General features: G+C 46.7%; 1 protein-coding gene across 6 annotated transcripts; it reads left to right on the top strand.

Moving 5' to 3' along the window:
• The first annotated feature begins 3,861 nt into the window (after positions 1 to 3,861).
• LOC311597789 (uncharacterized protein) lies at positions 3,862 to 10,931 on the top strand. 6 transcript variants are annotated; one of them, XM_084782139.1, is made up of 5 exons: positions 3,862 to 4,027; positions 6,365 to 7,438; positions 7,870 to 8,249; positions 8,704 to 8,839; positions 10,131 to 10,931. In XM_084782139.1, the coding sequence occupies exons 2-3, from the start codon at positions 6,408 to 6,410 to the stop codon at positions 7,901 to 7,903; spliced, it is 1,065 nt and encodes a 354-aa protein (XP_084638265.1). In that variant the 5' UTR covers positions 3,862 to 4,027; positions 6,365 to 6,407; the 3' UTR covers positions 7,904 to 8,249; positions 8,704 to 8,839; positions 10,131 to 10,931. The 6 variants fall into 6 exon arrangements, with proteins under 6 accessions (XP_084638265.1, XP_084638267.1, XP_084638264.1 ...); XM_084782141.1 differs by having other exon boundaries at positions 7,870 to 8,236; positions 8,704 to 8,777; positions 10,131 to 10,930; XM_084782138.1 differs by having other exon boundaries at positions 8,704 to 8,777; positions 10,131 to 10,930.
• The last annotated feature ends 1,970 nt before the right edge of the window (positions 10,932 to 12,901 follow it).

The following is a 12,901-nucleotide window of genomic DNA, read 5'->3' as shown; positions in this document are numbered from 1 at the left end:
TAGCTTAGGGGAGCACTGCCTCCCGGGGATGATGCCTAGCACAGTTTGACTGGCCTGTCCAACTTGAATGTTAGGTCTCTACCCAGAAGTCTATTCTCCTGTCCAAAGGAGTTAATGTGTGTGTGGGGGGGGGGGTACGCACATGTGCACACATGCTCCACCTGCATGTATGCCTACAGGCCAGAGGAAGACATTAGATCACATTATAGATGGTTGTGAGCCACCATGTGATTGCTGGGAATTGAACTCGGACCTCTGGAAGAGCAGCTAGTGCTCTTAACCTCTGAGCCATCTCTCCAGCTCAGGAGTTATTTTCTTAATGGGCCATTATTGCTATTACAGTGATTTATTCTCTGAAGAGGAAACGATAAGTCATATAAAGCAGAACATTCTGCCTCTGAAGAGGTAACCATAAAACCATTTAGGGACCAGATCAGGGGTAAGAGCCTTCAGACACTTCTGGCAACTTCAGCCTCCGGCAAGGACAAAGCTGCCAAAAGTCCCAAGGGTTTGTCTGGCTTTAAGCCAGGCTACAGGACTTCTGTCTTTGGTGTCAGTAGTATTTACCAAAGTCTAAGTTCCTCTCTGGCCAGAAAAACAGAAGCAAAGGAGCCTGTGAGGTAACATGCAAGCCACACTCACAGGCCACCTCAGTCCAGGGACAGTCAGGGGAACTCACGACCAATGCTTCAAGATGCATCGGAGCATCTGCTCTTAGGTGCCAGGCATGAGGGGACAGAGACTGAGCTTCACCCTGTCACCCTTAGCAATCTAAGGAGCACCCTTCGGCTTTTAGGGATCTTGACTAAAGCCAAACAAGAATTTGAGGCTTTGACACGGAAAAGACTTTGAGGATTAGCCTATATAACAAGGATATTTGAATAATATTGAGCATGAAGGTTAAGAGAAGGAGCCACTGAGAAAACGAGGCCCGGTCAGTGTAGGTATGGGCTTCCAAAGGGAAAGTAGCTCCCACAAAGAAGACTTTGAAGACATGGAATCTCTTTCCTCCTTAGCTTGTATCTTACAACAACTATACTCTTCTCTTTGGTATAGAATTTTGCCCTGTTAAGAAATAAGGACAGAAGAGTCAGGGCAGAGCAGGCAGGACTTGGAAGCAGATTTCTCAGAACCTATATTTAGTTCTGAAATAACATCTAAATCTTCATATTTATTTTAATATCTCTTTTAACTTAGATGTAATTTGTAGAGCTCTTATTAATTTATAAATTCCCCATGTTACATTTTTATTTAGATGTTTTAAAATTTTAATTAAAGCCAGTTGTACGAGGGATAGTTAATATCATGGTGGACACAGTTATGACCTAGTTAAATAGATAATGCATTTGCAATTCTATGTGGGAGAGTCATATCAGGTTTAGGCATTATTATAACATGGCTATTGTTTTCATTTGGAAATTAACCACTATATATGAAGTTATGGTTGTTCATCAGTTGACAAAGGGTGGACTTGTGGTGACTTTTCTTAAATGTCCACTTGACTACATCTAATCCTGATCTTTCACTAAGGAAAATATGCCTTCAATCATTATTTTTTGATCTGGAAAGAAACACCTTTAATCCAGATCTTTAATCCAGAGCTAATCTGGGACACAACTTCTTCTGGAAGACTGTCTAAGAACATCAAAGAAGGGAGCTGTGCTCTTTGCTTTCTTGGTCTCACCTTGGTCTACTCCTTCCCTGACATCAGAGCCCACTTCTCTGGGAACCCAGGACCTACTGAAGGCAACTGAGACATCCAAACTTGTGGACTGAGCAAGTACTGGGGTCTTAGACCTTCTGCTCATAGGCATTTATTTTTTAATTAGCTGAACCACAGCCTATAAGTCATTCTAATAAATCCAGAGGTCATGAGTTCAATTCCCAACAACCACATGGCAGCTCACAACCATCTATAATGTGATCTGATGCTCTTTTCTGGTCTGCAGATGTACATGCAGCAGAGCACTGTATACATAATAATAAATAAATATTTAGAACTGAACATCTGTGATCCCCACTGACCTGAACATTGTAAGTTTGCTTCCTGGTGGGTTGGTTGGGGCCTGCATTTGGCTTTACTGTTTGTTCGTTGATTTAGATTTAGTTTGTGATGGACTTCAGTTTATTTTTATTATCAATCATTTTTCTATTATTATCTATTCATTTATCTTGTACATTTCTTTACCTTAAGACAGTGTGTGTGTGTGTGTGTGTGTGTGTATCCTGTAAAGAATAAGTAATTTGCCAGGCCTGGTGGCACATGCCTTTAATCCCAGCACTTGAGTGGTGGCAGAGGCAGGTAGATCACTGGGAGTTTGAGGCCAGTTTGGTCTACAAAGGTGACTCCAGGACAGCCAAGGCTGCACAGAGAAACCCTGTCTCAAAAAAAAAAATCCCAAAAATTAAAATTAAAAAAAGAATTAGGAATTTTATTTTACCGTGAGCTTGCGTCATACCCACTTACTTTGGTACTTCCCTCAGCCTTTACCTCTGGTTATCAATTGCCTATCATGCTAAGAGTCTCCCCCTGTGACACTCAGGAGACAAAGCCTGCTCTGGGGAATCTTGAGGACAGCTCATTTCCTCGAGGCAGCACGGTGTCACAGATGGGCTTCCGTCATTCTGATGTCCATAAATATGAGTGTAAGAAAAAGGAACTGGACCTTGAGCGCTTGTTTGGAGTTCTAGCAGGGAGCTCAGTTACCTGTATGCCCTTGACTGAAACATGTCCTCCTCTATTCAGGACATTCTTCCTGTTTGAGTGACATGAAGTTTCGTGAGGGACGCACTCGGAGCAATGAGGAAGGGGACACCTGCCACGCAGCCACATTGGCCTAATCAACCCTGGTGATCAAAGGTGTGGCACATATTGCAGCCAGACAGAGAGGCTGGTGTCAGGTCGTAAAGTGATTAAATAAAATAAAATAGAAAAGAAAAAAGGGAATTGAGTATCATGAGTGTAGAGGTCTGTAGTATTTAGTCACTAGAGAATTTGAGGAATTTGAAGAAACAAGTCAACAACCAGGTCTCTAACCCAGGTCAGCCCAAAGCTGAGTCTGTTGTTACAGATGCTTTCTCTCTCTCTCTCTCTCTCTCTCTCTCTCTCTCTCTCTCTCTCTCTCTCTCTCTTTCTCTCTCTCTTTTTTAAGATTTATTTACTTAGCCGGGTGTGGTGGTGCACGCCTTTAATCCCAGCACTGGGGATGTAGAGGCAGATGGATTGCTTTGAGTTCGAGGCCAGCCTGGTCTACAAAAGCAAGTCCAGGACATCCAGGGCTGTTATACAAAATACATAGTATTTTGCCTGCATGTGAGCAGTAGAGGGCACTAGATCTCATTATAGATGGTTATAAGCCTGCATGTGGTTGCTGGGAATTAAACTCAGGACCTTTAAAAGGAACACAGAGAGTGTTCTTAACCTCTGAGCCATCTCTCCAGCCCCTTAGTAAAGTTCAAATGTCCTGTCCTCCTCAAAGTTTGAAAGTGAGTTTCACATCATCTCATGTCTCTGAAGTCTTGGTCTCTATCAGGGAGTGCTGTTTGGAGGCTGTGAAACCCCAGGACAGTGAAAGCCAAAAATAACAAACAAACAAACAAATCTTCAGAAGCAGTAAGACAAGCCAAAGCCATGGACACGGCTGAGTTAGACCCATCTTCCTGAGCTCCCAGCCTTTCCTCCCTGTCCTCTGAGAGCCTGAACAACAGCAAAACCCATGTACCATTTGTTGCTGCTTCTTGGGGCTTTGGCCATGGCATTACATAATGCTGTGCTTAGAGACGGAAAGTGAAGAATTCTTTGTTTGTGAAGAGCTGTGATTGGTTCATTCTGTGTGACCTCACAGAATCCATTGTGAGGAGTTGCAGACTCTGCCCATGTAAGGCGCTGGTTGGGGCTTGTCCTCACACCACAGACAGGCTGTAGCTTGGTTGGCAGCAAAGTCACTGGACTCAGATATTGGTTCAAGTCAGCTTGGATATTATTGGCCTCCTAGAAATAGACACTGTAGATCGGCTTTGTTTCCTGGTTTGTTGGTTTCAATTTATATCTCTTAGTTGGTTTTTGTTTTAACTTGTGCCTTTACTTTAATTTCTTTTTTACTAGCCCCATATTTCTACTCTTAAGCATGATTATTTGACATGTTTAAATTTAATTTTATCTGGTTTTAAAAGGTTTATTAGTACGGACAAGCTGTAGAAAATAAGAAACTGCATCACCTTGCACACTTTAATCGCATCTGTCTGTACTATTTCCTCCTGCAAGCTTTGATGAACTTAAACTCACATCTATCCTGGTTACTATGATCCGCACTTGCTATGTTCCACACCAACACCCTGAAAAATGACCAAATTTCATGCCGTGTGTATCATGAGGTACAACCGACTTCATCACAGCATCACAATGTCAGGAGGGCTACCACCCTTTAGATGACCATCTATTTGAGTCTAAGATAAAGAAACCAACTACCACAATGGTAGAGATGATGTCTGCAGTGGTCAGGTTTATTAGAGACCATTAGGGTCCTAATTAAAGGCCATTGGTGTAAATGTTGCAGCTCTGAAGAGAAAAGCTTCCCGCTACAGAAGTGTTCAGCTCTCCACCTCGGGCAGGGGAAGGTTTCCTGATGAGTATGTGACAGTTCGGTCCAGCAGGGGGAGGTTCCCCCAGCTAAAGCTCTGCCAAGAGGAAAGTGTTGCTTTCTGCTCAGAGAGCTGTCCTTGAAATCAGGATCCACGCATACCACAAAGTCACACTGCACAACAAACCTCACACAAGGCATTTCTTGGGAGGGAAAAAACCCAGCAAGGTAGTTGTCTCTGCTTTGGCAAGTAGCCGCTCGGAACCGAACAGAAAGCAGAATTTACATACAATTTCTTGTTGTGGTGGATGGGGTGGGGGTGGGAGTTTTCCAGTATGGCCTGGGATTGGAGGGATTATGTGGCCTGATTTTGACAATCAGGGATTGGTAGGTTTTCTTCCTGAGCACACCCTTTTATGGGTGTGTTGTTATTGTTGTTTGTTGTTATGGTTTCCACATCAGGATAATACAGGTTTTTAAAATTAATTTATTCATATTACATCTCAATGGTTATCCTATCACTTGTATCCTCCCATTCCTCCCTCCCTCCCATTTTCCCCTTACTCCCCTCCCCTATGACTGTGACTGAGGGGCACCTCCTCCCCCTGTATATGCTCATAGGGTATCAAGTCTCTTCTTGGTAGCCTGCTATCCTTTCTCTGAGTGCCACCAGGTCTCCCATCCAGGGGATGTGGTCAAATATGGGGCACCAGCGTTCCTGTGAAAGTCAGACCCCACTCTCCACTCAACTGTGGAGAATGTCCTGTCCATTGGCTAGATCTGGGTAGGGGTTCAAAGTTTACTGCACGTATTGTCCTTGGCTGGTGCCATGGTTTGAGCAGGACCCCTGAGCCCATATCTGCCCATCATAATGTTCTTCTTGTAGGTTTCTAGGACCCTCTGGATCCTTCTATTTTGCCATTCTCCCATTTATTTTTTATTACTTATACAGTGCTCTGCCTGCATGTACACCTACAGGCCAGAAGAGGGCATCAGATCACATTATAGATGGCTGTGAGCCACCACGTGGTTGCTGGGAATTGAACTCAGGACCTCTCAGCCATCTCTCCAGCCCAATAATACAGGTTCTATAGACAAATTTGGAGTACTTCCTCCTAGTATTTTTGGTGAAGCAGCTTGTCCCCATTACAGTGTAAGGCCAGTGGGTAAGATGCATTATCCGATCTGTCGGTCCTGGCTTGTCCTTGATGACAGAGATTGTATTATTCTTTCCATCTGATGCCGATATTTATTGATTTACGTGCTTTCAACACCCAGGATTGATTATCACACCCAGGGTGCAGCAGCTGGATGGCAGGTGATATGCATGCTTAATAACAGCTTATCAGCTTTGGTGTCTGTTCTATGATTCAAGAAATCTTTTTCTTTCAGAGTCACTCACTCTAGAGTATGAGTTTGCAGCCCCACCACCACCCTAGGGTTCCCATGGGTCCCGTTTGTCCTACTCCCTTGTCTCACATTTCAATAATTTGTATCTCTGTGAAGGAAACAGGTCAAGGGTTGTCAGACTTGTTCATCCTTGCGAATCCCCAGGTCTCTGTGTCTTTTGGTCTTTGTTTCAAGCCCACATATTTCAACTCCTTATGCTTTCTCATAACTGCTTTGGGGTTTGAGTTGGCTTATTTTTTACTTATTTTTTAATCTCTGACCCCCAACACGCATCATTAGGATGTTTGAGGTAGCTTGTGATCCTCATGATGTCGAAGCAGAGAGCCATAAACTTCTCTCCTAGACCTGATTTTGTTTTGCTTTTTTACTTCTAGCATCTGTGGTGATTCCTATCCCTGACCCGTTACGGCGGTGGACATGGAGGAAGAATTTCTATTCATGGATCTCTGTGATGCAGACCTACCAGCAGCATCCAAAGAAGCAGGTTCCAGGCTGTCCATCTCTACCATTGTGGATGCTATGTGTTGCTTAGAAACCGAAGAAACCCTGAGAATCATAGGAACAAGTAAGGGTAATGATGCCCTGGCAAAACCCGATGTGTTCACCAGGAGAAAAAGTGTTGGCCACATCCTTGGAGAAATAGGGCGTGTTCCAAAGACCCACTCTGTCAAGACTCCTGCAGGGCCTCCCACCCCCCCTTCCACCCTAAAGGGGACAGAGAGTGAACCTGCCTTGGCCGTATTCATGGCATCTGAGGACAACAAAGGGCAAGAGGTGGATGGAGAGAAAAGAAGCAAGACCTCCTCTGGACCCAGCATCCCAGATTTATACAAGCTGCTAGAGATCAGCTGGCCGTGGAATTCTGCCCAACAGAGCTCTGCGGCTCGGGCCTGTAATAGCAACAAAAATTCCGAGGAGGCAGAGAGTAGTATCTCACTTAGTGACATCTCAGAGGGTGACCTGTCCTGCCTGGAGGACACCACTTACGACTTGAACTCAGCCCCACAGGATGACTGTGTGGCAGCTGAGCCTGAGGAGATTGACAGTGCCATCAGAGTCACTTACACATCCCTCAATGCACTGTGGCTCCTGGAAGACACCAACGGCAAACAGATCCCTGGACCACAAGATGATGTTGAGATCACCAAAAGCGTCAGTCCATCTAGTGACATCAATAAAACTGACCTGGCATTGATCAAGAGAACACATGCCACCCTATGCTCCGGGGACTCTGTCCAGAACAGGAACACTGAGCATGGAGGTCGCAAGGGCATAACCAATGAGGAGTCGCCCATTGTATCTATCGAGGACCAGCCCCAGGAGGTAACCGTGGCCTCCAAGAAGCAGCAAAGAAGGGGCTGGAAAGGGGTGAGGAGGCCGATTAGTCACCTATTTTATGGTTTGTTCTGTTGCCTCCCCACTCCAAAGAAAGGAGACACAAGCTCCAGGTAAGGGACAACAAGGCATAGCAAACGGAGTCCCAAGACAACCTAGTAGGCAAGGGCACACACCTTTCCTTCGGGATCTGATCTTTGTTTTTGCAAGGCCCTTTGCCACTGACGTGTGGGCTGTACCCACGGATAGGACATGAACCTCAGGTGTCTGTGACCTAGATGGGCCTTTCCCACTGTGACCCTTTAATTGGATTCAGTGGAGTCTGAGCCTGAAGCAGACAGCAGTGGATGCAACCAAGGGCAGTGCAGGGAGTGAGAGAGAGAAGGAGTGGGAGGAATTCTGGCTGGGGGGAAACAGGGAGCAAGTTGTGGCGGGGGGGGGGGGGGGGGAGAATCAGGTGGAAAACTATGTAGAAAAGGTAGCTTGGTGTTGAGTGCTGACAACGTCAAAGTCACTAACTGATTCCTGTTTGTCTCCTTCCAAGGGCTGAAGACCATGCCCTGCTCTGTGGCTCTTAAGACACGGCGCCTCTGTTCGGCCTGGTGTGGCCTAGCAGCCACAGGAGGGAGCCAGGCCAGAATGTGATAAAGCTGTGCATCCCAAGACCTGTTTGTTACTGTCCGACATCTCCGGCAACCCGGGCACAAGCTCTCTACCCTCCTCTCCCTGCAGTGTCAACTACTAGCTCCCCACTCCCTGCTATGTTCATAGTTGCCTCAGCACCACAGCTGGACAGAAAAGCCAGTCACTTGTTACCAAGAATTTCGTGTTCCCCACGATTTGGAGTCTTCACCAACTCGCCTAATTTTGATCCCTAACAATGACCAGATGGAACGAACCACATGTACTTTGTAAGCCCGGCAGGTACAGAGGTGCAGGAAGAGGGTGGAGGAGAAGAGGAGGGAGAGGGGTGTGTGGGCCGTGTCAAGAGAGAAGGGGAGCAGGAGACTGGGAAGGATGGGGCGTGGAGTGGGTAAGGCAGAGTCTGCCCATGGGAAAGTCCCGCTTTAGCCAGGCAGCCGAGAAGAATGTGACAAGCATGCTGCCTGGGAACAAGGGGACACGGACAAGCAGGAGCAGGAGAAAACTTCCCCTGCAGAGAAAGGAGAGTTGTGGTGCACATGTATGTACGGGTCCCCAGGCGAGGAGCGTGCCTTTCTGGAGGGGTTGCGGCTCCTACCTCGCTGCACCAGCTGGATGCTGAGGCACACTGTGGCTGTGGAGAGGGGAAGCCAAACCCTTCCCAGGATCCTCCTCCTCTTTCTGCTCTAACCAATGGTGGACTCATCTGGCAACATATGTATCTTTTTCTTCACAGCCTCCTTCCACTCGGGTGCTGCTCTCCTCCCCGGTGTCAGGAGTCCAGGAACTGGTGTAATATTCCTTGTTTCAGTAAGTGATTCTTTGGTTTGAATTAACTAAGATGACTGGACTTTTCGGTCTACTGTGAGAAGGTAAGTAGGACTTGAGAGGGCTGTGGAACATCCCTGTCCCGGCAAGGCTAGCATCCCTGGGACTGTTTTGTGTCCAGTGCCCACATCTGGGGTCAGGATCGGAAGGAAACATTCACTGTCATGAAGTTACAAGGCGTCAGCCAGTGGTACTGTGTACATCCTTGCTAAGTGATGTGTCTGTAGCGTCCTGGTGGGCACTGTGCAGGGTACAGAGCAGCTCTCTAGAGTCAGCAGGGGCTACTCCCTGCTGTTCACATAGAGAGGCCATGTTTGACTTCCTGCACCCACACTGGATGATCTTGATTACCCCGCAAGGTCAGAACAGCCTAGATCATGATCCTATGTCTAAAAACACAAAAACAAGCAAATAACATGCACACCCCATGATTCTCACTGAGAGACAGAACACAATAAACCACCACTGGTCTGACATATGTGACCAAGTCTGACCACAGTGGCAGGCTGTCAGCCATCCCATGCCATGGGCTCTGTGGCAACTAGCTCTAACAGGTGGGATTATTGAGTGTTAGCCCCCAGCCATCAATGGAACACTCTCATCAATGTAAGCGTTAAGTCGTGGCCCAGTGAAGGCACCATGGTGTTTAGAGAGTGGCCTGTCAACTATTAGCTCCTTAGGTTGGGAAAGTTTTGTAAGCAAGCCATGAATGGTTTTCACAGCTTTGCTCCTGAGGCCTTGAAAGTCATAAAAATGGCAAATCTTGCTTGACTTTTACATCATGACCTATGACTCTTACATCATGACCTATGACTCTTACATCATGACCTATGACTCTTTCATCATGACCTATGACTCTTACATCATGACCTATGACTCTTTTCATCATGACCTATGACTCTTACATCATGACCTATGACTCTTACATCATGACCTATGACTCTTACATCATGACCTATGACTCTTACATCATGACCTATGACTCTTTCATCATGACCTATGACTCTTACATCATGACCTATGACTCTTTCATCATGACCTATGATTCTTACATCATGACCTATGACTCTTACATCATGACTTATGACTCTTACATCATGACCTATGACTCTTTCATCATGACCTATGACTCTTACATCATGACTTATGACTCTTTCATCATGACTTATGACTCTTTCATCATGTCCTATGACTCCTACATCATGACCAATGATTTCCTGTCGTGGTGAAGCAGCACCTACTTCTCAGCCTGCGATGATCTCGGTCTCGCCCAGCAGTGTCCGAGTGAAAGGCCCCTGCAGAGCTGTGGTTTGAACTTAATGTTTGTCTCATCAGATGAGCCTGCTGAGAAGCAAGCGTGTGGTTGGAGTCTGTGAAGAACAGCAGGGAAAACTTCTCAGCCGCCTCAGTGGGACCAACAGAGAGCAGCGGCGCTTGGCTCTGTGGGAGCCTGTCCCATGGTGACCGGTACCATAGATCCTCTGGGCTCATTTCTTGCTGCTTGTTGTCACATCAAGACTATGAAACTGGACCAGGGTTACACTCTCTGTAGTTGAAACAAGATTTCTCAGGCCTGACATGCAAACTCCTTCATATTTATTAAACGCTCACTTGATGTTTATCCTGTTCCATCTCTTCTCCTTGAAAGAAACCTACGCTATCCAATCCCAAGTGAGTAGAAATAGTGTGGTACATTCTCTGTCAGGATATCCTAGTCCTGTGTACTTGTCACCATGACAGGCACTTCCTGGAGCTATCTCACCCCAAATGACACCAGTAGCAGCTCTTTAGTCAGGGCATCTGTGCCTTGTTGTTAGCTGTTTATGAAGCCCACAGGCTTTTGAGTCTGCAGCGTGGCCACAGGGACACCCAGTGCTTCACTGTCGGCGAGCCTGCATCCAACCATGTTGCAGCACCAGAATCCAATTCCCTGCCACAGAACGATTTTTCTTGAGGTCCCAGGAAAGTCAGATTGTGGTCTAGGGCTCCAGGAGAGCCTGGCAACCCAGAGCTGTCAGTTTCAATCCTTTCCTTTCTCCTCCTGGTCCCGGGAACTGATGTCTGTTCTCTTTCATGTTTACATAAACGCATCTACATCATTTCTTTTTGTTTTGTTTTGATTCAATTTGATTTCACTTTGCACTCTGTAGACCAGGCTGGCCTCAAACGCAGAGATCCACCTGTCTCCGCTTCCTGAGTGCTCGGATTGAAGGCATGCACCACCACTGCCAGGCCTCGTTTCTTAGTATTTTACTAAGTATGTGTTTCACTGACCCGAGAGGGCAAGATCCTCAGATTCTCGGGCGATGTTCCTTCCCACACATGGCTGCATTAACGCCAGTGCATGTGCCTGAGATGCAAAGCAGGAGGATTGCGCTCAGCATCTTCTCCACCCTCCATCAGCTCACAGACATTCTTTGAGCAGCTCCAAACTCACTAGACAACTGACTGGGTTATAAGGAGCCAGGCAGCACTGACTGAGAATTCAGAGCAGTGGCCTTGCCTATCACAGAACACAATCAGGAATGGCAATCTCCCCATTCAGTGCATCAAGATGAGCTCCCCTTCTGTGCTCTTAGGCAACCTGAACTGATGCAAAGGGCTTTTCTGCAGTGGCATAGCCCGCTCTGTGTCAGGCCAACTCCGTGTGTTAACAGACACTGGGGCTACAGTAGCAGGATTATACCACCAGGCAGCTGCTGCCTTCTGCCAATGACGCACAAATCAATAATTACTGATTTTTATAACCAAACCAACTGCACTGAAAGATATTCATGTCGTCAGTTGGCACAGGATCCTCCGTGTTGACTTCCTTACTGCATTAATGTGAATAGTATAGGAAGGAGCTCAAAGGCCTTCTGTGCTTACGGTCAGAAGGTCATATGGCGTCGGTTGGCGGAACACAACAGGCATTTACTGGGAGGGCAAATGAAAAGGAGATACCAAGGGATATAAAGCTGCCAACCGGGGAGGAAATATTTACAGGTCAGTAAAGCAGCCAGAGGCCAGAGAAGGTGACTCACTTCCGACATGCCTGCTCCAGCTGTCCAGCAGTCACCACAGGCCTGCTTCAGGAAACTGGGAGACACAGGAAAACAGCAACTGGGGGAAACGAAGGTTGAGAGAACCTTGTCTGCACACTGCTTGGCAGGTAAGCGTGCGGCCCTGGCTTCCACCTCCCTCCTTTAACAGACAGGTATGAGGGCATGTGCTGGCGCTCCACCACTGGCCAGATGGAGATCTACTGATTCCTTGGGTGTGAGTGTCAGTTCAGCCAGCCTTGCAGAATCACAGGGACCTGATACAAATGGGTCACCTTGACTCAAACAAGGTGAATCTGTCTGAGGAACAAACACTGAGGTTTGTTCATGTGGCTACCACATGCACATACACCAAATGAGTCTATGTGTACACAAACATACACACATATACACACATACATAACACACATACACACATACATACATACACACATACATACACGCACATACATACACACACATACATACATAACACACATACACACACACACACCTGAATCATTTCAACTTCTATGGAGTAATTTGGTGTCACTCAAGGCCTTGTCCATTCTGAAGGTGAACGAATGCCATATACAATATATAAGGGTGACCTCAAACTTCCGGTCCTCCTGTTCCCACCTCCCAAGTGCTTAGATTACAGGTTGACCTTCCTCTCCCACATGTACAATATACAGCTCTAACAGGTATTGTAATGTGCCAGGGCAACACTCTACGACTGAGGGACAGACACCCTGAGCCCGTTTTACATGTTATGTAGGGAAACCTGGTGTCAGGTAACGGTGGAAGGGATTTCCCCTGGGCTTGGCGCATCACTGTGGATGCTCTTGACCTACGGTGTGCAGCTTGGGAGCATACAGACACACGGAGACTAGGAGTCAGAAACTGGAGAAATGGCATCACGGTGTAAGAACCATCAGAGTGCATCATGGTCACCCGCAATCCCTGAAGCTCAGAGAGGCAAGTAGAGTCCTCTCAGAGCCTCAGAAGAGACCATTTCTGGCAAGAATGAGAAGGCTAGGGGCTGGACTTTCCCAACCTGGCTAATCCTCTAGCATTTTGGTGAAA

This window comes from Acomys minous (genome assembly GCF_964271855.1).
Source record: "Acomys minous genome assembly, chromosome: 5".
Taxonomy (NCBI): Eukaryota; Metazoa; Chordata; class Mammalia; order Rodentia; family Muridae; genus Acomys; species Acomys minous.
Note: the sequence above shows the minus strand (reverse complement) of the source record. Positions and strands in the feature narration are given on the sequence as shown.

Coding starts and splice junctions, on each gene's coding strand:
- LOC311597789 (XM_084782139.1), top strand. CDS start 6,408: ATGGAGGAAGAATTTCTATTCATGGATCTCTGTGATGCAGACCTACCA. Junction 7,439..7,869: donor AAAGGAGACACAAGCTCCAG/GTAAGGGACAAC, acceptor TCTCCTTCCAAG/GGCTGAAGACCATGCCCTGC.